General features: G+C 33.6%; 4 protein-coding genes across 6 annotated transcripts; 2 read left to right on the top strand and 2 right to left on the bottom strand.

The window, feature by feature from the left end:
• The first annotated feature begins 233 nt into the window (after positions 1-233).
• On the top strand, positions 234-7,783 carry LOC107932217 (phosphoglycerate mutase-like protein). Its single transcript, XM_016864177.2, has 7 exons — positions 234-284; positions 350-424; positions 502-581; positions 2,050-2,152; positions 2,379-2,467; positions 2,570-2,689; positions 7,609-7,783. Exons 1-7 carry the CDS (start codon positions 234-236, stop codon positions 7,781-7,783), a joined length of 693 nt encoding a protein of 230 aa, XP_016719666.1.
• A 1,670-nt stretch (positions 7,784-9,453) lies between these two features.
• On the top strand, positions 9,454-12,882 carry LOC121219215 (meiotic nuclear division protein 1 homolog). Of its 2 annotated transcripts, XM_041096970.1 has the most exons (10): positions 9,454-9,642; positions 9,843-9,923; positions 10,018-10,134; positions 10,235-10,273; positions 10,889-10,996; positions 11,086-11,148; positions 11,237-11,288; positions 11,402-11,446; positions 11,627-11,706; positions 12,508-12,882. In XM_041096970.1, exons 1-10 carry the CDS (start codon positions 9,640-9,642, stop codon positions 12,595-12,597), a joined length of 678 nt encoding a protein of 225 aa, XP_040952904.1. In that variant the 5' UTR covers positions 9,454-9,639; the 3' UTR covers positions 12,598-12,882. The 2 variants fall into 2 exon arrangements, with proteins under 2 accessions (XP_040952904.1, XP_040952905.1); XM_041096971.1 differs by lacking the exon at positions 10,889-10,996 and having other exon boundaries at positions 9,479-9,642.
• Positions 12,883-13,648: 766 nt separating this feature from the next.
• On the bottom strand, positions 13,649-17,285 carry LOC107932186 (vacuolar protein sorting-associated protein 32 homolog 2). Its single transcript, XM_016864139.2, has 8 exons — positions 17,173-17,285; positions 16,937-17,037; positions 15,719-15,818; positions 15,019-15,104; positions 14,818-14,909; positions 14,271-14,385; positions 13,940-14,132; positions 13,649-13,869 (listed from the first exon to the last, which is right to left on the bottom strand). Exons 2-7 carry the CDS (start codon positions 17,006-17,008, stop codon positions 13,941-13,943), a joined length of 657 nt encoding a protein of 218 aa, XP_016719628.2. The 5' UTR covers positions 17,009-17,037; positions 17,173-17,285; the 3' UTR covers positions 13,649-13,869; position 13,940.
• Positions 17,286-19,778: 2,493 nt separating this feature from the next.
• Positions 19,779-24,643, bottom strand: LOC107932270 (uncharacterized). Of its 2 annotated transcripts, XM_016864240.2 has the most exons (7): positions 24,318-24,601; positions 24,105-24,237; positions 23,882-23,985; positions 23,349-23,520; positions 23,105-23,245; positions 20,629-22,962; positions 19,779-20,359 (listed from the first exon to the last, which is right to left on the bottom strand). In XM_016864240.2, exons 1-6 carry the CDS (start codon positions 24,356-24,358, stop codon positions 20,635-20,637), a joined length of 2,919 nt encoding a protein of 972 aa, XP_016719729.2. In that variant the 5' UTR covers positions 24,359-24,601; the 3' UTR covers positions 19,779-20,359; positions 20,629-20,634. The 2 variants fall into 2 exon arrangements, with proteins under 2 accessions (XP_016719729.2, XP_016719728.2); XM_016864239.2 differs by lacking the exon at positions 19,779-20,359 and having other exon boundaries at positions 20,390-22,962; positions 24,318-24,643.
• Between the last annotated feature and the right edge of the window lie 1,951 nt (positions 24,644-26,594).

Raw genomic sequence — 26,594 nt, forward strand, 5'->3', positions numbered from 1 at the left:
TTTCAAATAGGTAGGATACACGTGGATCAAGAATAGCACACGTAGGACCTTTTTAAGCCCGTAATCATCGGGCCAAAGAAATGCCGTATTTTTTGTGTATCCTGATGCCAGCATGGAAAATGTTGATATCAGCATGCATAATATACAATATTTATCCTAGAATCATAAAGCAAAAAAGAAGTCTTGGGTGACCCTTGTCTACTGCATCTTCATTCAACTACTCCACTCCCTTAATGGCATCTACATCTCGAGAGCTTAGTAACAACCAAAAACGCCTTCATCTGGTTTGTCCGTTAGTAGTTGCATGTCATTTTTTTATTCATCATTTAATAACAACATTGATTTACAGATGAGGCATGCACATGAACTTCACAATTCCAAGGAAGAGACTAATCCTCAACTCTCACCTCTGGGTTCGCAGCAGGTGATAGAAAAGCTTTGCCAATGGAATATTAAATTTTCATAATGAAAGCTTTTTGACATTTTAGCTGGTTTTAACAGGTTCGTGATGAACGGAAAAATCTTTCTGCAAGTGGAGTGCTGCAAAGTATTGAACTTGTCGTCACTTCCCCTCTGAGAAGGTATCATATGTTGTGTTGTTCATCCACCCATTTTCTCATCTGGTTTTTTTCCTACAAGCGCCAACAACGTACAGTCTCGAAAACACCAAACCAACCCCCAAAAGCTCAATAAAAACCTACAGCAAAAGCGGTACTACGGTCTTAAAAAATGATAAGAGACTATATTTTTGGTTCACCAAAATCCCTAAAATCCAAATTGATTCCTTCCATTGAGCTCTATAACTTCTCCAACCGACAATGAAACTCGAAGACAACTACCGATAGCGGTGGATAGCGGCCGCAATTTAACGGGTAACAGCCAATTGCGGGAATAACGGGCCGCTATTCCCGTTATTTTCCGTTACAGTGGTTAAAGCAGCATCGGATAGGAAAAGACCCCTCCTTTTGAGCAAGAGTGAGTAGTAGCTAAGATCTTGAGGTTTTCAACATACTCGCTGTCCATGGTTGGGTCGATTCTGCCGGGGCCGGTGGAATTGTACAATCGACGCGAAACAGCCGGGCAATGGGATATGCCGATTGTATGACCACCTGAAAAACAAATGAGAGCACTTTGAACATCCGAGAAGCCTGAGAACATTTCCCCAAAGGAAAAGTGAAGCAAGGATGAAGATGATGAGCCATGAAGCGACAGTGATGAAGTTGAACTGATATACTTGAAGCAATATCCATGTTGCTGTTGAAACCAGAACAACTGTTGCACACTTGCACTCACTTTCTTTCTCCTGAAATATTATTGAAAGAAAGTAGTTTGGAGGTGTATTTCCTTTGTGTTTTCAAGTAATGAAACGTTGAATTTGTTGATTAAAAAATTTATGTGAAGAACAAAGAGGAGTTTGTTTGATTTACACGTCGGGTACCTGTGAGTTCGCTAAGCCTTTCATTCTTCTCTCGGGGGAGAAAGGCGCAAGTGTAGAGAACAACGTGGAAGCCATGCAACAGTCGGTAAAACTGGAGAATTAAGTGGTCAAGTTAAGCCCTTGGTTACTGAAGAGAGTAAGGAGAGTAGTGAAGTGGCGGAAAGGGCGGAAAGCCCTTGAAGTGGCGACCGCGATATCCGTAATACCGCAATAGCATCCGTTATGTCTGCAACCGCGATAAAAAACGCGGCCACGAACGCAATTTAAATCTCTGGTTAAATCTATTGTCTTCAATTTGCACTAGATTTTTGATAATTTCTTCTTCGTTTCTGATAACTCGTAGACGCAACTTTTTATCAAACTCATATATTCCATATTTCTTCTTCGTTTTTGCAATCTATTAATCTTCCTCACTTGTACCTCCTTAACCCCCTTTTTTAGTGTTTCAGACTTTGTTTCTCTCTTTCTATCATTGATAAAATGCTTGAGTAAGCAAAACAAAAAGGAAAAATTTAAGGCATCGATCTCTACAAAACAAAAAATAGGAAAAAGGTTTCTTCACTAGCTTCTTGATTTTATTTCTTCTTTCTTTTATATGGTTGAAATTACAGGACATTGCAGACTTCAGTAGGTGTTTTTGTTGGTAGTGAAGAACATGGAGATACTTGCAATAACCCACTAATCATAGCAACTGAACTTTGTCGTGTACGCATGGTATATATACATATACAAAAGTTGGATCATGTTCCATTCCATTATTTTAATCCACTAAAGCTCATGTCTTTCAATTCAACGTAGAGGAAAGATCGCAGGAGAGAAAGCATCAGCCGGTGCAAGGCTCGTTTCCCTCAAGTTGTTTTTTCATTGGCAAGTACACAAATAACTTGTTAGTTTCATTAAATAGAAGTTCAAATAATTAAACATATACCTGTTATTGTAGATTGAAAGTGAATATGACATTTCGTGGGAGGCTGAAGAACGTGAAACCGATGAAGCTGTTGCTGCTAGGGGAGTCGAGTTTATTAAATGGTGTGTACTAAATACATACATACATATATATATTTTTCTTTGAAGGATTTGAATGCTAAACTTGGGTTGGATTTTTGTATGGAATCAACTTCATCATTGCAGGTTGTTGGCACGGAAAGAAAAGGAGATAGCAGTGGTCAGCCATGGAGGTTTTTTGAAGCAAACTCTACTTGCAATTGGACATAAGTGTGACCCCTTAGTAACATGTGATAATTTCACCCCGTAAGTGTGTAATAATCATATATTCGGTAAAAGTACTAAGGAAAGTTGGGTTTTATATGGCGCCCTTTCCTATTAAAAAAATTAAATAAATTAATCTCTACATGGTAGAATAAAAAGTAAAATAAATTTTCAGTGAAAATAGACACCACATGTTATTATTTGGTTAAAATAGATTTGATGTATATTTACTAATTTGCTTATTCTTTTAATAGAAGAAGCAAAATACAATATAACTTTTAATCCAAGCACTCTCATAATACTTTTACCTTGTGTATTCCTAACTTTCATAGTTCGATTGTATATCTTTTAAATTATTTGAGTTTTTCATTTTTTCAAGTATTTGTATCTTAATATTTACATTTGGAACATAAAAGGGTATCTAAAACTAATGTTTTTGCAGGTTCGATAATTGTAAAATTCGCTCTGTGATCATCTCTGGTGATCATTTCTAATGAAAGGTAAGAGGTTTGAAATATAAATTTGCAAAGAGATTACTAAAACTAGTCAATGTACATGCTTGATCTATCTATAACCATAAGTTCTGATTTCCTTCTTCTTTTGGTGATTACGTTTTTTTTTTACAAAAAAAAATGTAGCTACGTACTGTGGACGAATCCCTAGTAATAAACTCCTTAAAGATTCAACACTGTCAGTGGATGAAGTGACCAACTAATAGTTAAACCTCTGCCGTTGGATAATCTAGCTACTTTGTTACAAAAAATTAATCTTGGATATTAATATATTATATGGATGTATGTAGGCATGTATGTGTGTATGTATATATGTCGGTCAATATAGACCAATAAACTCAATTTGTAGTTTTCATAAATTAAGGTTGCTTTCCAAGTTTAATCTATATCTTTATTTGTAAAGTGATTTTTTTCCCATGTGATTCTGTTTATAATTGCACACAATGTAGTCTAACTTTACGAGGAACCAATCTTTTCAATTTGTTATTAGATTCTCTGACACAAACCTCAACAACCTATTTTTACTAATAGGGTATCTGTGCAAAACCCTAAACCCTGAAGGGAAGAACCTATCTATAAAGCTCTCCACTTTCACCATATGGTGTGGAAAAACCCAGAAGTGTTGTAAGTGGGTTAACAGTGTAGTTGTTTGGTGAAGATAGGGTTTTCACTTTTTACTAGAGCTAAAAAACCATTACCTTTGGGAGAAGAAGACGAGGTTTGTCCATGGAAGAATTGGTGTAGAAAAATGATAGCAACTAAAATACATCGAGATGAAATTTAGAGGAAGGGAAAAAAAAGAATGGAAGATCAGAAAAAGATAAGAAGAGAAAGGGAGAAGAGAGATCATTTTGTTTCCATGTGATAGTGATACTTATGCACATAAATAGTGCCTCTAGCCAACTGTATCAGTGGCAATTGTCATACAACACGGGAGTGTTATATATGTATATTTAGTGAAGCAGTGGATCCTGTGTTTTGGTGCTTGATGCTTCTCCCCTTGAGATGGTGAAAACTTCAGCTTCATTACGTCTTAGGAGCCCACCACATTCTTTTTTTAGACCTTAGCTTTTTTGCCTCGATTCCATGAACCTTTTTGTTCCCTCGATATTTAATCCATTTTTGTTATAAGGAGGGAAAGGTTTAAATTCTAAAAAGGAATATTACAAGTGCTCATGTTCATAATAGTGGGTCTGGAAATTTAGTATCTATATGATTAACTAGGACATGAATAACAAGCCATCAAGTGATTTAGAGGTATCTTGCCAAAAGAAAAAAACAATGATTTGGGGGAATCTCCTAAAATGGAAAATATTTTATTTTGATTTTTTAAATTTTTTAAAGTTTTAATTTAGTAAAACTAAAATTGTATTTTAGTTCCCCTAAAAATGATAAAATTTTGATTTAATTCTTTAAAAATTACATTTTTACTATCATAAAAATTACAATTTAATTTTGCCCCCTAAAATTTTTTCTCTCTCTTCGCCCTTGATAGATATGCTTTAATTTAGAGGTGTTCAAACTTCGGTTAAAACTGAATTAACCGGTCGAACCGATCTAATTCGGTAAATCGGTTGGTTAACCAATTAGTTCAGTCGGAGGTCGGTTAAATTTTTTTTGAAATTTCGGTTAACAGTTAATTCGGTTTGAAATCAGGTAATTAACTGAATTAACCGAACTTAATAAATAATATTATAGATTATATGTATTAGGCTATTACTAGTTTGGTTAATTCAGTTAAGTTCGGTTAATTTGGTCAAATGAACATTATAAATTTATTTATTTTTATATGTTTTATACTTGTTTTAACAAAAAAAAATATAAATTAATTTCAATTAATTCAGTTAATATTTTTTGAAAAAAAGTTCGATTTGGTTAGCGGTTAAAAGACTAAAAAATTCGATTAATTCAAATACTAATTCGATTCGGTTAACCTTTACTTCTCCTGAACCAACTTGACTCTTCTTGAAATGCATGTTTGTCTTAAATTATAAGTTGGACATCAAAGTTTTTTTAAGCTTATGTCCTTTGTTATTAATTATCTTAAAAGTTTAATATTGTTTTATATATATATATAAACTTTCATGGATAGTTAATATTTAACATTTTGATAGAATTTAATTTTATATATTTTATTTTATGCATATTACGTTTTAGTTTAAATTCATATATTTATTATCTTTTCCTTAGGTATTCATATTATTAAATTTAAATTTATAGTAATAGATTATTGAATAAAAATTAATATTTAGAGATGAAATGTGTCTACAAAGAATATTCATTTAGGTACGAAAGCTCACTAAATATTTAGTTTTTTTTTTTTAAAATTTGGACGTATTTGTCCCCAAAGCTTTAGGTGTGAAATTCATCTTAATCATTTTTTTTGTATGTTTTTTTATGAATTTGGGATTATATTCCTCCTTAATTATGAGGACGATCTTCACAATTAATTTAACAAATTTTCAAAAACATTGTTTTAAAGGGTGTATGTTGGGGATGACTTAAGTCATCTCTAAGCCTATCGAGGACCATTTTTAAACTTTTAGAAACGATTTTTAACCATCCCAAAGCCTTTAAATTTTGTAGTGAATAAAGGGTGGAAGCTTTTTGAGATACGCCTGATTTTATTTTTTACAAACAAACAAATACGTTACAATGGATGGAAGGAGGGAGAGAGTTTTGTTGAGTAATATTTGCTTATGTTGTATTAGGGGAAAAACATGGGATATTTATATATATCTTTTACTGTTATTATTACAGCTCACAATAGGGCTCACTGTTTAGTCTTGGCCTTTGGGTCGATGGCACTAACATTCCTGTCCCTAGTGTAGACATTCTTTGTGCCTCCTCTGGCTTATTAGACGTTTACCTGTGGAGCATGTGGTCTTTTCTAACTCTGGGACTGACTCTTCCAACGGGCCTCGTACCTGCCAGTCACGAGGGAGGGGGTCCTCTTTTCAGACATAGCTCGGAACCTCGTCCCTGCGAGGTTCACGCGAGCTCCCTCTTGCAACCTTGTCTGTGCGAGGCTTACACAAGCTCCTCGCACGAGCTATCTCTGTGAACATCTTGCATTCTTGTGAGGTCCTTAGTTGACTGTGGCGAACATTTTTTTCCAGGTCGGAGATCCAGATCCTCTCGGTCGTTCGGACTATCGGTTCCCAAATCCTAATAGAGTTATATATATAGTGGAGCAGTGGGTTCCGTGTTTTGGCGGTGCTTGATGCTTCTCCCCTTGAGATGGTGAAAGCTTCAGCTTTATTACTTCTTTGGAGTTTCAAGGTGTGGTGCTATGAGCTTAAAATTTCAGCCCCATCAAGTGGTGTTGTGAGCAAGGCAAAGTGCTGGCTCACTTGAATTAATGGAGCTTATAATATTGTATGTGCTTAAAATTTAATTGCTCTATCTCCATTTTTTTTTACAAGGATGGAAAAGTTAGAATTCTTAAAAAAAAGAAAAGAAAAAGAATAAGTGCTGAAGTTTTAAAACAGAAATGGTAAGATATAATTATTAGAGGCATTAAATTCTTATTTTATATTTGTTTCTTTAGGGAATAGTGGGTAGGGAATTTAGAATATATATGTGAGTAACTAGCACATGAAACTGTGGACTATTTTGCGTGATAACAAGAAGCCACGTGAAGTGATTTGGGGGAATTTAGTATATATATATATATATATATATATGGAGGTCTTTCTAACACTTTCATGGATAGTCAATGAACATAGTCAAGGAAAACATAAAACATACCCCATTCGATTTGACTTAGAAAAAGCTTATAATTGGAACTCGACCAAATGGGATTTAATTAACTTCACTTTGATATTTATGCAATTATGTCTTATCCATGTCGGGGAGAAGACTGCACAGTCTTAGCCCTTAAGAAGCATCCGACAACCTTCCTTTTTTGTTTTGTGTATGGATCGGTTACCGCAATGGATAGAAGCATCTGTCAGGCGTAAGGTATGGACAGCGTGGTTGAAGCGTCTAGGAACCCTTTTCCTTTATCTCATTGATTTATTACGGACGATCTTTTTTTGTTCTCGGTTGATCCGATGGAGATCATTAGCAATTGCCTTCAACAATTCTATTCAGGGGTGAGCATGAGTAGAAAGCTCATATTCACACAAGTAGACTTGTGGGTATTCCGTTAACGGATCATTTTTTTGAACTCTTTTTTGTGTGAATCTTATTAATGTAATGGTTGGATGGGGAAAAAGACCTAGAAGAGGAGGGCTAGTTGTTTTCTTTCCTTATTGACTTTGAGGGCCTTACCTACAGTTATGTCCCGGGGAAGTAGTCAAAGAAGTACAGCCGAGAAACCAGGCATTATTGAATTAACAGGACATACGGTAATTCTTCTTTATAGTACTAATAGAAAAAAAATACTAGGTAAAAGTGAGTTCACATTTGGATGGCTGTAGTCAATGTATGACTGAGGCATTCCAGACGGTTCGAAGAAAGAACGCGCATAACAGTTAACCAACCCACCCTCGGGGAGGAGCATGCATCTCAAAGTATGGGGCAAAAGCGCTTTGACTTTGTCTCTGGCGATCCACCACAGGTTAGGTTTGAGAGCCGTGTGATGGGTGACTATCCAGCACGGTTCGGAGAGCACTTTTAGTCTTAATTTGTTGGTGAATGGAAGCCCCCCCTATCAAGCAAGAAAGAAACGGCTCTTCCCACAGCGGACTCACCGTTGAGTCTATTTGTTATTATGGTAAATCAGTATTTAATTGTACTCGTAAATTATGACCTTGATAACATTCTAGATGAATTGGTAGGAAAAGTTTCCCTACAATTAATAAAATTAAGAGCTTGAATGTTAATGTTGCAGCAGGTGTGACATGGGACTCAAATGTGGTTGAGACTTCAAAATTCCTAATCCTCACTCTTATCATATAGCTAAAGTCCTACTGGCTAATAACATCATATTTGGTTTCCATATTCAAATAAATAAGAATTGTTATTTGATTAATTGGTGGTGGATTAACCCCCCACCCCCCAAATGAGTTTTTTTTAATGTAAATCAAGGGTTCTCTGATGATATTAATATAATATTATATGGATGTATGTGTGTATGTGTGTATGTATATATGTTGGTCAATATAGACCAATAAACTCAATTTGCAGTTTTCATAAATTAAGGTTCCTTTCCAAGTTTAATCTATATCTCTATTTGTAAAGTGATTTTTCCCCTTGTGATTCTGTTTGTAATTGCAAACAATGTAGTCCAACTTGACAAGGAACCAATCTTTTCAAGTTGTTATTAGATTCTCTTACGCAAGCCTCAAAAACCCTATTTTTACTCATTGGGTATTTGTCCAAAACCCTAAACCCTGAAGGGAAGAACCTATATATCTATAAACCTCTCCACTTTCACCATAAACTCAGTAGTGTGGAAAAACCCAGAAGTGTTTTAAGTGGGTTAACAGTGTTGGTGTTTGGTGAAGGCAGGGTTTTTACTTTTTATTAGCTAGAAAACTATTATCTTTGGGAGAAGAAGACGAGGTTTGTCCATGGAAAGTAGAAGAATTGGTGTAGAAAAACGTTAGAGTTGGGGTAGAAAAATGATACCGACTAAAATACTTTGGGATGAAATTTAGAGGAAAGAAAAAAAAATTTGAAATTATGCTTCGGTCGGTGTCTTGTCCATGTATAAAAAAATGAGATGATTTGAATAAAAATATAGATTCGAAAAATAAATTTGGACAAAAAAATAAAACTTGTATTTTAAATAGGCCAGGCCTTGAATTTGCCTAAAACTTTTTATTGTTGTTTTGCTGTTGTTTACTATCATTTTGATGTTGTTTTGTTACCATTTTGGTATTATATTATTATTTTGTTGTTATTGTTGGGATATGTATAAGTTTTATTTTATTATTAATTTTACTTCTAATTTAGAGTCATTTGCTTTTTAATGTTTTTAGTACATTTGATGTATTATATTTTTTAAATTTTTTTTATATAAAAATAATGTAAAAAATTAATACAGGCAGACCGAGCTTGGAAAGTACGGAAGGATTATAGTTGCTATTATGTCAATTTTAAAAGTTGTTAAGTTATATATTTCCATTAGTAATTTAACAATTAGTGACAAAAAAAAAAGAATTTTAAATAGTTGGGTAACAAAAAAAAAAGCTAAATAATTGAATGGTCATTTTATAACATTTTATAGTTGGATGACCAGAAAAAATTATTAATAGTTGGATGACTATTAGTGTAATTTAACTTTTAATTTTTTTATAGAGTTTTTCAATCTAAAATAAAAGGCCATTTGCTTAATAAAAAGCCAAAGGAGTACATATGTAAAGATGCAGAGGATATTTTAGTAAAACTGGGCCAAATTCCCGCCAAAAGAAGCACATTCATATATGGCGTATATTATTTCAAACACCCTTTCCACTGAGATTCCCAGATTCAATTTTGAATTTTCAAGTGAGCAGTGCCTTCGTTGAAAAAAAAAAAGGATCGTCGCCAATGGTAAAATCAATTTTTATAAACCCTAATCTCATTTGGTTCTTCAATTTTCCTTGATTTTCTTTGTTGCTGAACATTAACTTAGTAGATTTAGTTGAATCTAACGTTGTTTTTAACTAATGTCATGAATCTCCTTTCAAATTTGTTGATGGTATTGTAAATTTACTGAGAATTTGTGTTGTATTTTGCAACTGTGATTTCAGTCGAAGAAACGAGGTCTTTCATTGGAAGAAAAGAGGGAGAAAATTCTTCAGATATTTTATGAATCTCAAGATTTCTTCCTCGTAAGTATATCATTTTTTTTTGGCAATAATTGTTTTTAGATATGTGGAAATTCTGAATTCTTATTAATTTCTTGGTTTAATTTAATGAGTTTAGCTTAAGGAGCTTGAAAAATTGGGTCCTAAGAAAGGGGTAATCACTCAATCAGTTAAAGATGTTGTTCAAAGTTTGGTTGATGATGACCTTGTTTCAAAGGATAAAATTGGAACATCTGTAAGTAAAAATTTATTGTATTAGTATTTCCAACGTAATATGTTAATTTTCTCTCATTTATAGGTATAATTAATTGCTCTTATGATGAAATTAATTATAGGTATACTTTTGGAGCCTTCCTAGCTGTGCTGGAAATCAGGTGCTTGTATTTTCTAGCATACCTTTCTATCTTAACATAGTTATATCAATCTATGTTACTTGCTCTCGGGTGTAAGTGTCAATACTGGTATGTGCCCGAAACGGGTATGGTCGTGTATTTGTAGGGTCCTTCGATATCATATCTCAGTAAAAGTACTATGGAGGCCCTTGTACTACGAGCCGGATTGCATTTTGTCTCTTCTACTCAAAAAGTGGGTAAATTAGTCCCTATAATTAGATCAAAGAGTAAATTAGTCCTTCAGTTAAAAAGTCTATCCATTTCTATTGTTAAAACTAGTCCTTATACCTCAAAATGAGGTATATGTGGCGTGCCACGTGTAACTATTTGGTTATTTTGTTAGCCATGAAAGTTTTTAACAGTAAAAATGGATAAATTTTTTAACAAAAAGATTAGTTTGGTATTTAATCTAACATACAAGGATTAAGTTGCCAATTTTTTAATAAAGAGGTCAAAATGCAATTTAACTTTTAATACAAAGTCCTCCATAGAACTTTTACTGTCATATCTCATATTCATGTGTCGACATGGATTCTTTAATAAATGTAAGGAGTTGAAGCAACATAGATATCAATTTTGATGTAAATTTTGGAACAGTTGAGGAATGTGCAACGGAAACTCGAATCAGATCTTGAGAACAGTAAGAAGAAATTCGTGGAGCTTGTTGATAAGTGTAATGAATTAAAGAAGGGGCGTGAAGAATCTGTTAGTATCTTAAAGTTTGTTTAGTGATTTGGGATTTAGTTTTGCATTTCAATGGTGATTGTTGGTTTTAACATTTATGCATTTACTAGGACGAAAGAGAGACGGCCTTGGCTGAATTAAAGGCCATAGAATTGAAACATAATGAGCTTAAGGTTTGATTACTTCATATCTTTTGTTTCCTACATAAATAAATTGTATAGAGCTCTATTTGAGTTTGTCCTATATGTTCTAAATTTTCAGGAGGAGATGGTACAATATGCAGACAATGATCCAGCTGCATTTGAAGCAATGAGTTTAGTGTTTGTTTGGACAACATTTGTTTATGAGATTCAGCATGTTTGAGGGTTTTTTTGTAGTTCAATAAACTCACACCTCACTGATCATTTTATTGAATCATTTTTGCAGAGAAAGCAATTGAGGTTGCTCATGGAGCAGCAAACAGATGGACAGGTACTTTGTTTTTACCTTTTAGCATAATATTGATTTCCTATTCTTTTTCCCTTTTATGTGCTGCACATAGATGCCTACAGTTGTAGTTCCTGTGTTATGCTATATATTGTTGGGTTGTTTTGATAAATTCCGGGTGATATTCTATACATTTTTTAACAATAATGGTCAAAACCTCCACAGACAACATTTTCACTCTGCGGCAGTGGTGCTCAAACAACTTTCCTGAAGCCAAAGAGCAGCTTGAACACATGTACAAGGAGGTATATGGCTTAGGTTCATTTGCATATATGCACGAACCTATCAATTATCATATGACTTGAAAATAACACCAGCCACCTCTCTGCCATGGTATCCCTTGTGCCTTTAGGGTACCCAAAATTGTTATTTATTCCAAATCAAGTGAGAAATGCTCAAATCCGAAACCTTTCCAATGAGTTAATTCTGGTTGAAATTTGCTTGTGGGGAGCCTCATGACATAAACCTCTATCTATGGCTGCCATAATACATCATGGTCCTTGCATTTATGTGCATAGAATCGAAAAAAACTGAATGATTTTACTTAAAAGAAAAGGGATTTTCTCAGTAAAAGTGCCATAGAAGCCCCTGTACTAGAAATTAGATTACATTTTACCCTTTCTACTTAAAAAATGACAATTTAGTCCTTGTACATTAGATTAAAAAGCAAATTGGTCTTTTTGTTAAAAATTTTGTCTATTTCAACTGTTAAAAACTGGTCCATGTACATCAGCATGAGGTACACGTGTCATTGTCTGGTTATTTTCTTGATGAAATTTTTAACAGAACGGACCAATTTGCTCTTTGATCTAACATGTAAGACTAATTTGTCTATTTTTTTAGTATAGGGAGCAAAATGCAATCCGGCTCTTGGGGCTTCCATAGTATTTTTACCTGGTTTTCTCTGTTTTGGCCACTCACTATTCAGACAGAATTGTACTCCTTAATACAAGGCATACGTTTGTTTCGAAGCTAACCATTTTGTTACACTTGTTTCTATTAGAAATTTATGCACTAAGACATTGCTGTTCAAATCTTAACAACAGATCGGAATTACAGACGATTTCGATTACGTGGAGTTGTCGCCTGCAGCCATTCAAATATGTGCAGTTGGCGATGAAGAAGGCAATCCTTAAGCGATATCATGTAGGTCATCTTTCTCTGTTTATGTAGACACATCTTGTGTGCAAAATATTATCTTTTCCCCAACCTTAGAAAAGCTGCTTTCTTTATTAAATGTTCAAAGCTATAATAGTAACCAAGGTGAAAACAGGTTCATCTAAGGCTCCTAGCTGGTCAAATATAATATAGTAGTGTATTGTGTTTGTTTAATTCGAGGTCAAGGCCAAGGTGGACATAGGTTCATCTAGAGTCTAGACTCAGTTGCTTTGTATTTGCTATCTTGATTTCACTTTGTTTTATGGTTTCCTTTTTCCTGTTAAATAACAGTAAAAATCATGAACATAAATAATAAAATATTAAGTAATTTTAGGATGGTAATAGATAATGCGGATTTGAATTTTTGTAAATATTTCGTATTTAAATATTTATGAAATCTTATAAGTCTTTAATGAATTCAAATAATGTTTAGATATGAATATTTTAATTACTATTTAGCGATAAATTCAAAGTGGATATAAATATTAATATTCAGATGTGTATTGTCCGAATTCATTTTACTTTTTGTGGATAATGAATTTAAATATTTAGATCTATTATTTCATTTTATTTTTCTTTTACTTATTGGATTAAGGTACCAATAGATTTCAATAATTGAAAAATAGTTCATTTAAATTAGATTCGATGAATAATATTTTAATTACATCCAACGTGAATGGAAATATTACCTTTGAATATATATTATTCATTTTATTTTTAATTATTTTTTACTTAGAAGACTCCAATATTCAAAAAATAATTTATTTAATTCAAATTTGAAGATGATACGAATAATGAATTTGTGGATTCCAATATTCATTTGACCCGTTGTGAGAACCCCCTAGTCATCAGTGGCGTGTAATGAAACATATGGTTGCATAGTAGCATATCATACAACATAATTAAAATAGAATGGAATAGTTTTAACTTATTTAATAGATATGGTTTCAAGTCAAAATGTTGGTGCAAAGAGTTAAATTTGCATATCATACAAAACTCATTACGTAACATCTATTGGGAGAGCTAAAAAACACCAAATCTCATTTTCCATACGATTTTGTCACCAAGTTGTTGACATTACAAGGCAAGTCAATATAGGTACAAGGACTTTGAATCAATGGTTTTCTTTTAAAGGAAGCAAAGTACAGATAAATTTGTACATTGTCTGTTAAACCTTAAATGCACACATTCAATAATACAAATATGGCGTCTCTTTTCCGTAGGCCAAGCAAAAATTCCCTACTGTATGCCTGCTGATCAAGTATTAAATAAATAAAAGAATGGTGAATTAGACATATTTTGAAATCAGAATGAATTTACCTTAAAGTGCCATCTCAGCCTGCAATGCGGCGAGTTCATCTTCCTCAGCTGGGCGCTTTTGAGGAATAGGACGAGCCGGTTGCCTTCCAGCAGGCACATGAATTGGTGCTGCAGGAGCTGTTGTTGCAGGCTGGAGAAGCTGTTCTTCTAACTCAGCACCTTCAAGCTCTTCGAGTTCTGCCTCCAATTCATCCTACACCATAAAAAATGTTCTCGAGTCATTGTTATGTGTATAAAAATGATAGAAATGATGTTAGTAAATGCATAGATCAATAGCAGGAAACGACATAAAAAAAAAAGACGAGAGAGAATGCAGCAAAAAAGTAAAAACCTCGTCAAAATCAGCTGCAGCTCCAATAGGAGTTGACAGTGCTTCTTGGATCTGTTTCATGTTTTCGGTTTGTTCATTGATCTCGTCCATTGTTTTGTCAACATCATCTATATTCCTGTACAGAAAGCAAATTTCAGTAAAACGGTGAGAACACATCATCACGGCATATGGTGATACAATGGGTCAAAAACAATGATCAAAACAGTTAAAGCATCATAAAGGTCCTTATATTAGGAGTCGGATTGTGTTTTGCCCTCTCTACTAAGAAAATGAGCAAATTAGTCAATGTAAGTTAGGTCAAAGATCAAATTAGTCTTTCTGTTAAAAAAATCATTTATTTTTACTGTCAAAAATTGGTTTGAGCATGAGATACACATGACACATCATGTGTCACTGTTTGGTTATTTCGTCAACTACACTAGTTTTTAACCGTATCAATGGATAAACTTTTTAACAAAAAGGACCAATACATTCTTTGATCTAACATACAAGGACTAACTAGCTAAAAGCAAACCCTAAAACCTCTAAAGATATATAGGTTACATACGTTGCTTTCTGCATTGCCTTCATTGCGGCAGCTCCGGTTCTCAAAGCATCTACAGTTTCGGTTGTGGCTTTAGCACCTTCTAACATTATCATCTGCAGACATTGATATGAACAAATAATTATAGCATCATTACAAACAGAAAGAATTCAAAAAGTTCTTTTAGGATTCAGTTAAAACACTAAAATAACAGTCCAAGCTCACTTGATCATGAACACGAAGCTGGAAGTTCCCAAGCTGCTCTATTTGTTGTTCGTATAGTCTCTTCCTCTTCAAGCACTGTATAGCCGCTGCATAAAAGTAGTATCAATGAATACTAAGAGTAAACAATATAAATTCGCAATAAATGTAACCAACATTGCTAAACTAAACTATCAAATCTTCGTTCTACACAAGGACAAGACCTTTGAATGTCAAAAGTTCATATGACATGAAGAATCATATCTTAGCATGTTGATGTTAATCTTGCATTAGAACATGACTCAATCACCAAAGAACATTAAGAACTCACATTAATGGAAAACAAAATGTCAGCCATTTCTACTGTTTAAAACTGGGGTGAGTGACAGAATAACCAGAGAGTTACACGTGTAACTCATGTTGAGGTATAGGGATCAGTTTTTAACCATAGAAATGGATGAAATTTTTAACAAAAGAATCAATTTGCTCTTTGACCAAATGTACAAAGACTAATTTTGACCATTTTTTGAATAGAGGAGGCAAAATGTAATCTGACTCCTAGTACAAGAGCTTCCATAGTACTTTTACCGAGAACTACTATATTTATTGATCAAAAGTCAGCCAATTCCCCCAAAACTTTATATGTACTTTTTCAACAGAAAAATCATGTGAAACTAGGAAAACAATGATATTTGCACATAACATATATATATTGCAACCATACCTCTCTTGTTTCTCGCTTTGGCGAATTCCTTGGCCTTTTCAACCTCTGCAGCAGCCTTTTTGAGAAGTACCTTCTCCTTCTTCTCTAGCATTTCAAGGGTCTGCATGATGGAGATGAATGCAAGGTTCCATTTTTAAGCATTATGTAGAAAAAAAAAAAAACAATGTAATCTACTCGGTGGAAACAAATGAAGTTTGCATTTTGCATTTTCAGCACCTTATGATTAGGGTTAATATAACTTTTAATCATTGAACTTGGCAATTACGTCCATTTTGATAATTGTACTTTTCTTTTCCACTTTGATAACTGAACTTAGCAACTAGGTTCATTTTGATCCCTGAACTTGGCAAATGTATAAGTTGGATAACATGGCACTCTGAGATTGTGCCTCATCATCAAATGATTGAAGTTCAATGACCAAAATGGACATAGTTGTTAAGTTCAGGTCCCAAATTGAACCTAATTGCCAATTTTATGGACTAAAAGCTATATTAACCCTTATGATTAAGATTCTACAACTTGAAAACCCCCAATACTCTTAGCATTCATTGATATTAATGTCAAATCCAATCACAATAAAAGAAATGAAAAGAAAAAAAGGAGTTATCACGTATGAAGTTTGCACTTTGCACTTTGCATTCATTAATATATATGTAGAATTGGCATTATGATAAGGGTTAATATAACCTTTAGTTCCCAGAACTTTGATAACTCAACTTAGCAAGTAGGTCCATTTAGGTCCCTGAACTTGGCAAATGTATAAGTTTGATAATATGGCACTCTAAGATTGTGTCATATCATCAAATTGTGATCGAAGTTCCAAGGACCAAAATAAACTTACTTGACAACATGTACCAAAGTAGATTTAGAAAAAGTACTAGTACCAAAGTGGACTTAATTGCCAAGTTTAGCGACTAAAGCTATATTAATCCTTATGATAAGATTCTACAACTTGAAAACATCCCCCATACTAATGTCAAATTCAATCACAATAAAAGAAATGAAAGGAGAAGTGTTTATCACATTGTTCTTCCAATAACCTATCAGCCACCAAATCAGTTCTTTTAAATCAAATCCCAGAGTCCCAATCAATTAAGACAGCTAAATTCAATCACACCCAAATTCAACAAAATCAGTTTCCGATTCTGAACAAATTAGCTGAACCAAAGCAAATAATTTCCCTATTAAAGAAAGAAGGCACAAAATCGAAGCAAATACCTCATTTAATTTGTCTAACGTGGTTAGAGCACTAGTTTCTTGCTTGGGTTTTCCAAAAAGCCGGTTGAACATGGTTAAATTCTCCGATCAAACCGCCCGATCTTATATACAGAAACAATCAATAAGACGATCAGATCAAACGAAACACAATAAATCAATCAAAAATAGAAGAAAAATTGGAACTTTCAATCAAAATAAATATTAAAGAATCAAAATTGGGGAAAAAAAGCACTGACCTGAAAAAAAAAATAGGTTTTTGCCTCTTCTTCACGACGTTGAACTTGAAGCCTTGGCTTTTCACGTGGCGTACACTTGATTGGTTTTATAGGGATTTGCCCCCATTAATTACAACATATTTGCAAAATTGGCCTTCAAATTATACTGTTCTTTTCATTTTATCCAAAACATGATACTGGCCAATAATAACATAACACGTGGCATATTTTTATTGAAAGTTATATACTTTTTGGGTAAAATGAGACGAATTAAGAATTTATGTTCCATTTTATAAAAAAAATTCAGGTACTTAAACGGGAAAAATGGTATAGTTTGGGGGCAATTTTGCAATTAACTCTATTTAGGCATAATGACTTATTTAGCCCTCCAGCTTTACAAAAATATCATTTTAGTCCTCCATTTAATTTTTCGCTTTTTTTAACCCTTAAACTTGCACTGTTTATCAAATCACCCAAAATAGATAGAAAAGTCAATGTTGGTACGTCAACAATTAATTTTTTAATTTAAAATATATAAAATTAAAAAAATTATAAAAATTATTTAAAAACGAATAAAAATATTTTTAAATGTTCAAAATATCATAATTTTATCAAAAACCCAAATAATATAAAAAAATATTGTTCTTGTTTTTTAACCGAATCCCAGTTCAATTTGAGAGCCGATTCGATGATGGTTTTTGGACTTGTACATCCATCAATTCTCAATTCAATCGGTTGATCTGGTCCGATTGCAAGATCATTGATATCAACAATTCCAATAAGAATCAACCATCACAAAGCACTAAATTGAATGATTTAAAGTAACTAACTATTTAGTTTATACATAACTTTCATAGGTTCGCACTCAGGTTCGCACTCTACTCTGAACGCTAAAGCCTTATGGTATCAGAACCTTAATTTTTATCGACAATGTCAAAACTTCATTGACTAAAAGAACAAAAAAGTTTGTCTTGATCAAGGAAAATATTTATAGATGCTGAAATTTGAACTCGAATTTAACAAATAACCCTTACGAATATGTTTAGCTTTAAAAGAAAAAGGTTTACGCAAATTTTAATATTTGAACTCAAACTTACTAAATAGATTGAATTAGACCTATCCGTGGGCTGGGTCGGGCCCGAAAATTTTTTTGGCCCGCCTCCTAGGCCTGGGCCAGTCCCGGCCCAAAATATGGGCCTGAAATTTTGCCCAGGCCTGGCCCGGAAAAAATATCATAAGCCTGAGCCCAACCTGGCCCGGCCCGGCCCATTTTTAAATAAACATTAAAAAATTATTTTAAAAATAAAAAATAAAAATAAAATTATTTTAAAAGTATTTTAAAATTAAAAAATAAAAAATAAAAATAAAAAATATATATTTATTATATTCGGGTCGGGCCGGGCCCGGTCTAAAAAAGTGGTGCCCAAGGCCCGGACCGTTTTTTAAACGGGCCTCATTTTTTTGCCCAAGCCCATATTTCGGGCCTATATTTTTACCGAACCCTCCCATATTTCGGGCGGGCCGTCGGGCCGGGCCGGGCGCCCGACCCATGGACAGGTCTAGATTGAATAAAGCAACCAAATTGAGCTTAATTTTATATCATACCCTTTATTAGTCAAAATGTTAATATTGTAAAAATTGGATCAATGATTAAATCAATCAAACCACAATTGATTGGTTGATTCAACACCAATAAAATAAAAATTCATAAACCGATTCAATTGAATAAACAATCATTTTTATCTTAATTTCTTCTTCTTCTTTTTTTTTTTGGTTTCACAATGATTTGTATTATATCGCGTTTTATTCTACCGATTGAATCAATCCAACCATTAACGTACAAAGAAAAACATAGGAAATACAGTCTACTAAGAAAAATAGTTGTCAAAAAGGAACAAAACATGGAAACACAATTAATGAGACAAAAAATTAGTGAAAAATAAAGCCAAGTTTAGTAAATAAGCAAATCAATAAATGGTAACGTCCAAATTTATAGCCTATAAACGTGTAAATCTGCAATATTGCCAAAATATTAATAAACATCATTTAATTTTTTGCATTAATCTTCAAAAACAACCTTAGAAAAAAGACACACAGAATTATATTATTACCCCACGAAGAAAGTCCACGTTGTGTTCCATTGATATAAAGCCATTGCCAACAACCTTAAAACAACATATTATACCGTCTTGTCTGTTGTTTTCACCATTATCCCACTGTTCTAGTTATGTCTGTCACTCATTTAGAGTCTAAGAGAAGTGAGCATTGGAGTATATGGAAGAGTATGAAACTGGCTTGCAGATGTTTCGCCCCCCTAAGAAGCAAGGAGAATTCGGCGGCTGCGACAGCGACAGCGTCAAAGGTGGTGTCTATCAACTCACCGAGGGGTTTGCCTTCCCCGGATCATTCATATAGTGCCATGAATGCTGAAGAGCGTGATGAGAATTTGAAGGAGGTGATTACTTATTGCAACAAATCAATGAAAACGGTATCGTAGGAATTTTTTTTTTTGTTTTGTTCATTAGGGACTCCTTTACTTGAAAAATTGTCTAAAAAATAGATTTTATTTTTAATCTTTTTACTGATATGATATATTTGGCCTTACTTTTGTATATTAAAAACAAAAATATGTAAAAATCTAGAATGTTATTTTCTATTTCACTGTTTGGACGAGTTGTACTTGTCGGGTCATTTTGGATTTTTTTATTCGGATTTTAACACTTAAAATTTGGATAAATTTGACTCATTTTCAAGCTGAATTGTTGATTTTTTATATAAATTTGGGTTAAATCGAATTTGTATCAAATAGTTATTGTGGAATATAATAGACCACTAGCTTACTAAACAAAAGTATAATCATATATCTATAATGCTTAACCTGTAAAATTTTGCATGCTCCAATCTCATCAAGAATTATGTGAGGATTGTTTAACAAGACAACACATCCTCCAATCACGTCCAAATGCATGGGTTAAGATGCTTTTCATGATTCAGATATAAATAGTCCGTTCTCACCATCTCCTTTCGGTGCCTTTAAATATTATGCTGACACTCATCATCCTCGTTAGGCTTTCGGCATCCTTCCACCAATCTTTGTATCAATAGGCTCGTATATTATTCCTTAACTTTTCAACCATGGAGATTGATCGAAAAGGTTCACAGAATCGAAAGTGTATCAACAATCCATACATTGAGCGATGAGTAGCATCTGCAATCCATACAAGACCAATGAAACACATTCGACAAAAAAACCGAAGAATCTTATTTCACTCTTCATTCTCCAAAAGAACAGTTTTAATGCATTACAGCAAGTTCCAAATCGAAGAAGCTTATGTGAAACAATCAATAAACAAATAATGTTTTCGACTCTAGTTCGACAGGTTATATTATAACCTCAAAAAAGGACCTGTGTGAACATATGCACAACACAAATAACAGTTAAAAAAGCAACACATTGTGTAAGAACTCGAAAAGAACCTATATTCATTGGCGATTCTGTCTGAGAGAATTGAAGTGTGCAGTCAAGATATCGATATCAGGAAGCTTTGGATGAACATGACTAGCATTTTGTTTAGATTGGCCCTCGCCGGTGGAAGTTTGAGACTTCAAACTTTTGGCACTAGCTGATGATATAATCTTTGGAACAGAAGCAGATGACTTCAAAGTTATATCAGATGAAGACCTTTTGGTCTCTGAAACTGGCCTTGAAGTCGCTTGTGATGCCAACTCAGGATTCTGAAAACTTACTGAGTGACCCGAATTCGTTTTTTGAGGCTGTGTCTTTGGTAAAGACTCGTTAGCATTTGAGCTCCTTGAGGAGTAGTCAGAAACTACTTTTGGCTCAGAAGAAACGGTAGATTGAAGATTGGAGTTTCGTTGTGAGTTCGAAGGAGAGGCCTTCGTTCTTCGAGAAAAACCCGTGTTTGAATGAGCCTTTAAACTTGTTTTAGGAAGGTCTTCATCAGAATCACTATTTCTTGAACCAAAATATGGGACAGAGACTCTTAAGCTTGATCTTTTGTTGTATTGGTCTCGAGTGCTACTAAAAGACAGTATTGGTCGCTCTTCCTCATTGTCATCATCGCTAGAATCGTCGTGAGTGCCTGATGCTGTCATGCTAAGTTTTCTGTTCACTTCATCACTCCCTTTCTTACCATATGGCTCTGAAGCCTCCACAGCTGCACGAGGGGACGACTGGTTAATTCTAGTAGACGCATCATCGGCTACCTCTACAGAGGATATAGCACTGCCGAGTGGAAATGGTGGACGCCTATAACCCTTATTTCGAAGACCACCTGTCAATTTTCCAAAGTTCAATCCCATACTTTCTTCCAGACTAGAATCATTACTACCTAAACTAGGATTGGTGCTCCTAACAACCTTAGATTTGTCTTTCTCTTCGTCATCTTCCGAACTAGGTCCATTATCATCAAAAGTAGCAGGCAAGTCATCTTCATATGAAGGAACTGAAGGGCTCATTGAACGTTCAAAGAAGATAGGAGATGCCCGCTGCTCTGAGAAAACATGTGATTCTGGAAAGGTCTTTGTTCTTAATGGACGAGTAGGTGATCTTTGAACAGGAGATACGAATTCATGTACCTCATGCTCTTCCTCCAAATTGAAATGATCTTCATTATTATCTGATCCATAATTGTCAAAAACTGCTGAGACATTGTCATAAGAATCTGTTGTTTTTTTCGTGCTCCTTTGAAGACTTCCTTTATCATGGCGAATAAAAGAATCATCATGACGGTTTAAGTTCGGTCCGACATCATTATCATCAGAAAAAGTACTTGAAGAAGAATGACTTGATTGCTTCCTGATCCTTACTTCTTGATAATCAGAAAAATCGGAGTTTTTTGAATCATGCAGTTCATTCACAAATGGCATCCTGCTTGCACCAGAGTTTCTCTTATAATTTTCTGATTTCAGCCAGTTTGAATCAGAGACAACATCATGATCATCAGTAAAACTGTTTGATTGAGAACGAGAAGAAGAAAATCTTGATTGTTCCCTGACCCTAACATTATGAGGATCTCCATTTTCACCCGAGTTTCTCTTCGTATCAGCAAAATGCTCCATCTGCCTGCCTTCAAACGAGTCCCTTCGAGAATATGCATCTGCAGTTTGGTTTTTGGGTGATGTTTCTTCATTGTAGGAAGATGCAGTTGACTTGAAGGAACTGTTGGTAGATTTATCACCGTTTCCTGCTCGGGCATATTGTTCATTGCTGTCAACTCGTTCATAATTCCTAGAATTCCTTCCATGAAGGGAAACATTAACTGGATCCCTGCCAACATGTTCATGTTGAGATGCCAAGCCAGTATATTTCCATGGTTCCTCATCTCTCATACGATGAGAAGGTGACATTGAATACCGTGGGGAGAAATTTCCACGGCTTGAAAGTTCAGCAGCAGCTCGGGCAGCCATACTAGCTAGCTCTGCAGATTCTGCAGCTGCCTGAGCAGCAGTAGTAGCATCCTTGAATTCCATATTCCAATGCTGCCTTGGTGAAGAGTAGGCACTCTCGTTCCCCGAATATGAATGCATAAACCCTTGATTTCCAGTACCAGAAGACATCGAATAACCAAAATTCTTAGGATTAGGCGATGATCTTGAGCTGTACTCAGAAAAGCTTGTAGGCACGTCATTTTTCTCCATGTATTTTGTATCTTGAACACCAGGAGGCCCCTTATCATAATTTGGAACTTGAACACTAGGAGGTCTCTGCTCATTATGACTTGGAGAGACTTGGATATTAGGAGAATATGCTGAAACTTTGACGGCCTCTGTAAAAGTATTTGGTCCATTCTGCAGAAGCAAATTCATATGGAAAGAACATAACTTGTTCAGCAAATCACTCGATCTCTGACAAACCATAACAACATACAATCACTTCGGAATTGAATATTTCTCTAAGGAGGACACTCGGCATGATTATATGTCGGCTTACCAACTTGTCATCGTAAATCTTTGATTCTTTTGCTCCAAATGATGCAGGATCCCAGTTAATATTATGTTCCTTAGCAATTGCAGTCAAAATGTTGAGCTTGGTTGGACCATCAGGTGCATTGGCCGATAGTTTCTCAGTCAACTAAACGAAACAACATATGGATCAATCAATACTATCACTATCAAATGTCAGTTTACATTTCAACTATTGTTTGTTCATCACTAGATGTTCTATATAAACTTACCATACGAGCAACACCACAGTTAGGACGCAGTTCAAGTGCCGCAGAAGTAAATTCTTTCCCGTATTTTGCCGTAAAATGTTTGGTGGCATCTTTGAGCTCCGGTATCTCTTCACACCTTGCGGATGCAAATACAACACTCGAAATTGCTTCCTTCAAGTCGATAGGACAGTTTCTGCATAATTCAGGTCAGTTAAAACACACTTATCAGAAATCGCCATCTCCCGAGCGATTATCGAATTGGTACACACGATCCCAATCAAGGAACACAAGCAATCCAATTCAGTAAAACAAACAATTCTCGAAATTCTAGCAGGACTCAATCTACTTAGTCGAAAATCGTAGTTTTCAACCGTTGGATCGAATGTCACTTTCCTCGATGATTACCGGAACTCAGAAAAGAGTTCTAAACACCAAGTCTAATTGATTCAAACAATGAAGGTCTACTCTACTATATATGTGTCAAAACATTTGCAATATATATCCAATAAAATCGAAATATGAAATACTTTAAAAAACAAAGTAGTTTTACACACTTCTGTGATTCGATCATCGGCATACGTGCAACGATAAGTTCACAATATATTTCAAGAAGATTATAAGCTTCTACAGTCTTCTCTTCCCTGACAACATGCTCCACCTAAACAAAAAAAAAAACCCAGAAAAAGTCGATTTTGTATTAGCTCTCTTGACACTGTTACATTACAAACAAAAAATTCATGATTATGAAACTTTAGTTCAACAACTTAATAACGATACCCGAATTCTAGCCGTCTGATCTTGATCTGATTCCAATAATTGAGCTAATTCTCTCTTTATTTGCTTAACTTGAGCTTCCCTTTTGTTCTTCATCAGCTTTATTCGTGGTATAGCTAATTTCAAAGCTGTTTTGCTGGACAAAAAAACAATAACCCAATCTTAAATTCAATCAAAAAACTGTAACAAAAAAGAAAATTACGAAAAAGAATCTACCATTTGGCTGCTTTGAAGCTCCTATGAAGCATTTTCTGCATTTTTTTTTTTGAGGTGAGAGTATTCTGATAATTCAATGATAAGGGAGAATGGAAGAGATTAAAAAGATTCTCTTTTCCTTTATCGAAAAAGAAAAAGACTTGGAAAGGGAAATGTGATTTTAATTTGATTTTGATCGACAAATTATTAACTGAAATTAATATTATAAAGGTGAAGAATTTTATAGGAACCTACTTGGACTTTCCCGGAAAATTGAACAGCCGTTTTCTTTTTTCTCAGTGTCTTTTTTCTTTCATCTTTTTGTTAATATCTCTTACCGAGACAAAGTCGACCTTTGCAATTTATGGTCAAATTTCATAAATAAGTCCCTGTACTATATACTTTTTGGTAAACTACCCATTTCGCCACGTAACTTTTACGATGTTTTCATTTTAGGACCAAAATAAAATCATTGCAATTTTGTCACTTAACTTTTAAGGAGCTTTCATTTTAGTTAGGGGTGAAGCCAGAAATTTCTTTTGGGGGCCGAGATTAAGTTATATATTGTAATGGGAGTTAAAATGTAATTTTATTCTTGTATTCAATTATATCTTTATGGTTTTCAGAAGGACTAAATTAAAATTTTAGCATTTTTTGAAGGTCTAAACTATAATTTTAGATGTAACCATAGGATTTTATGAATTTCGGGATCTAAAGCTGCAATTTTGTCAAATTGTGCTTGTTTACTCGAATTTTATTTTTTCAATATTGAAAATTTAAATTTCAAAACATCGAAATTGATTAAATAAATTAGTAATTTTTTTATCCCTTGATTATGTCAATCGATTTGTTACTATAATATTAAAGTTAATTAATTCAAACACTTTTAAGCATTTAAGACTATAATTTAATTAGTTTGGAGTTTGAAGGGTTTATTTTTAATTTAAGAAACATATCAAAAAGATAATAGCAAAAGGGCTAAATTCATCAAAAAGTAATAGTATAAGGAACTTTTACACAATTTAACATTTTTCTTTCCAACGACCTTCACTGGTATGCCTCGTTGACATAATTTCCGTGTACTTTCTTATTCAAACAAGAAAGGCTCCAATCAGCTTCTTAGAACCTTTTCTCAATGTATATAATAAAATTCAATTCTCCAATAGGAATTAAAGAAATAAATTTCCCCCATTTTTTTTAATTTGCTTTAGAAAAACAATTAAAAAACTCATAAGTCATAACCCAAAACTTAGTTTGAAAAAATATATATTTCAATTTACACCTTGTAGATGAAGACTTTAAATTTAATTTAAAAAAACTAGTTGACCAAAAGATTTTTAAAAATTAATAAAAAAAAGTCTTTCAATGTCACTTCTAAAAATTATAATCTCCAATCAAAATATCAACATTTTTATATATATCTATCTATATATTATATAGTTAAAAGTATAGACTGATTTCACATCACCCATCAATCAGATTTCAATTTAATTGAATAATTATCGAAAACTCTTCTTTTTATAAAATAATAAATAATATTACGAAAATACTTTTGTTATTTAAAATCAAATAAAATCTAAAAAATACAATCGCTCAAATTCGAACCTAAAACATCATAATTCTTAATACCTTAATACTTTTGTATTTGCTTTTAACATCACATCGTGAATGTGTTATAATCTAAATATCATTTATGTATTTAATTGAGTCAGTGTTAACCAAGAATCTTAACTCAGTTATAAAATTATTAAAATTTTATTCCTTTTGCAAATTAAAAAAATACTACTGTAAAAGTGTTTATTTATACATGTAATAAAATTTAAACCAAAAATAATATGATTTTTAACGTCTTAATTTTATTATTTTAATTTTTTTTACATTTTTATATTTTTTCACTCAAATTATAATTATGTCACAATTTATTAATAAGAATAAAAATAAAGTGGCCAGCTCCATTTATAGGTAAAAGGGGGGCACATGAGCTGGCCGTATGGAACATGTAAACAAAGCAGGGGGCGACGACTTTCGGCGTGCCATTACCAAATGCCACCCAACAAATTGCGGCCCATAAAATAAAAAACCCTACTTAATCATTCCGTTACTGGTTCAATTCAACCCTACATTTCCGGTTTAATTGATTATGGTCAGATTAACATTGTTTCTTAGAAGTACTTTGTAAAAATTTAAAAAAAAATTATTCTATTTTTAGTCAAATTTTTGTTTTGGTTTTTAAATTTTACCAATTTCAAGCAAATTTTGAGTCAATTGATTCAACCCTTTTGTTCAAAATATTATATT

This window comes from Gossypium hirsutum, chromosome D07 (assembly GCF_007990345.1).
Source record: "Gossypium hirsutum isolate 1008001.06 chromosome D07, Gossypium_hirsutum_v2.1, whole genome shotgun sequence".
Taxonomy (NCBI): Eukaryota; Viridiplantae; Streptophyta; class Magnoliopsida; order Malvales; family Malvaceae; genus Gossypium; species Gossypium hirsutum.

Excerpts from the sequence above, each read along its gene's own strand:
- LOC107932217 (XM_016864177.2), top strand. The coding sequence starts at position 234 with ATGGCATCTACATCTCGAGAGCTTAGTAACAACCAAAAACGCCTTCAT. Across the intron at positions 2,153-2,378 it reads AACTTTGTCGTGTACGCATG|ATTGAAAGTGAATATGACAT; the intron begins GTATATATACAT and ends CTGTTATTGTAG. Across the intron at positions 2,690-7,608 it reads ACATGTGATAATTTCACCCC|ACGGTTCGAAGAAAGAACGC; the intron begins GTAAGTGTGTAA and ends GAGGCATTCCAG.
- LOC121219215 (XM_041096970.1), top strand. Across the intron at positions 11,149-11,236 it reads TGAAACATAATGAGCTTAAG|GAGGAGATGGTACAATATGC; the intron begins GTTTGATTACTT and ends CTAAATTTTCAG. Across the intron at positions 11,707-12,507 it reads TTGAACACATGTACAAGGAG|ATCGGAATTACAGACGATTT; the intron begins GTATATGGCTTA and ends TCTTAACAACAG.
- LOC107932186 (XM_016864139.2), bottom strand. The coding sequence starts at position 17,008 with ATGTTCAACCGGCTTTTTGGAAAACCCAAGCAAGAAACTAGTGCTCTA. Across the intron at positions 15,819-16,936 it reads CGTTAGACAAATTAAATGAG|ACCCTTGAAATGCTAGAGAA; the intron begins GTATTTGCTTCG and ends TCCATCATGCAG. Across the intron at positions 14,133-14,270 it reads CTGCAGCTGATTTTGACGAG|GATGAATTGGAGGCAGAACT; the intron begins GTTTTTACTTTT and ends TTTATGGTGTAG.
- LOC107932270 (XM_016864240.2), bottom strand. The coding sequence starts at position 24,358 with ATGCAGAAAATGCTTCATAGGAGCTTCAAAGCAGCCAAATG. Across the intron at positions 23,246-23,348 it reads ACTGTGGTGTTGCTCGTATG|TTGACTGAGAAACTATCGGC; the intron begins GTAAGTTTATAT and ends TGTTTCGTTTAG. Across the intron at positions 22,963-23,104 it reads AGATTTACGATGACAAGTTG|AATGGACCAAATACTTTTAC; the intron begins GTAAGCCGACAT and ends TTGCTTCTGCAG.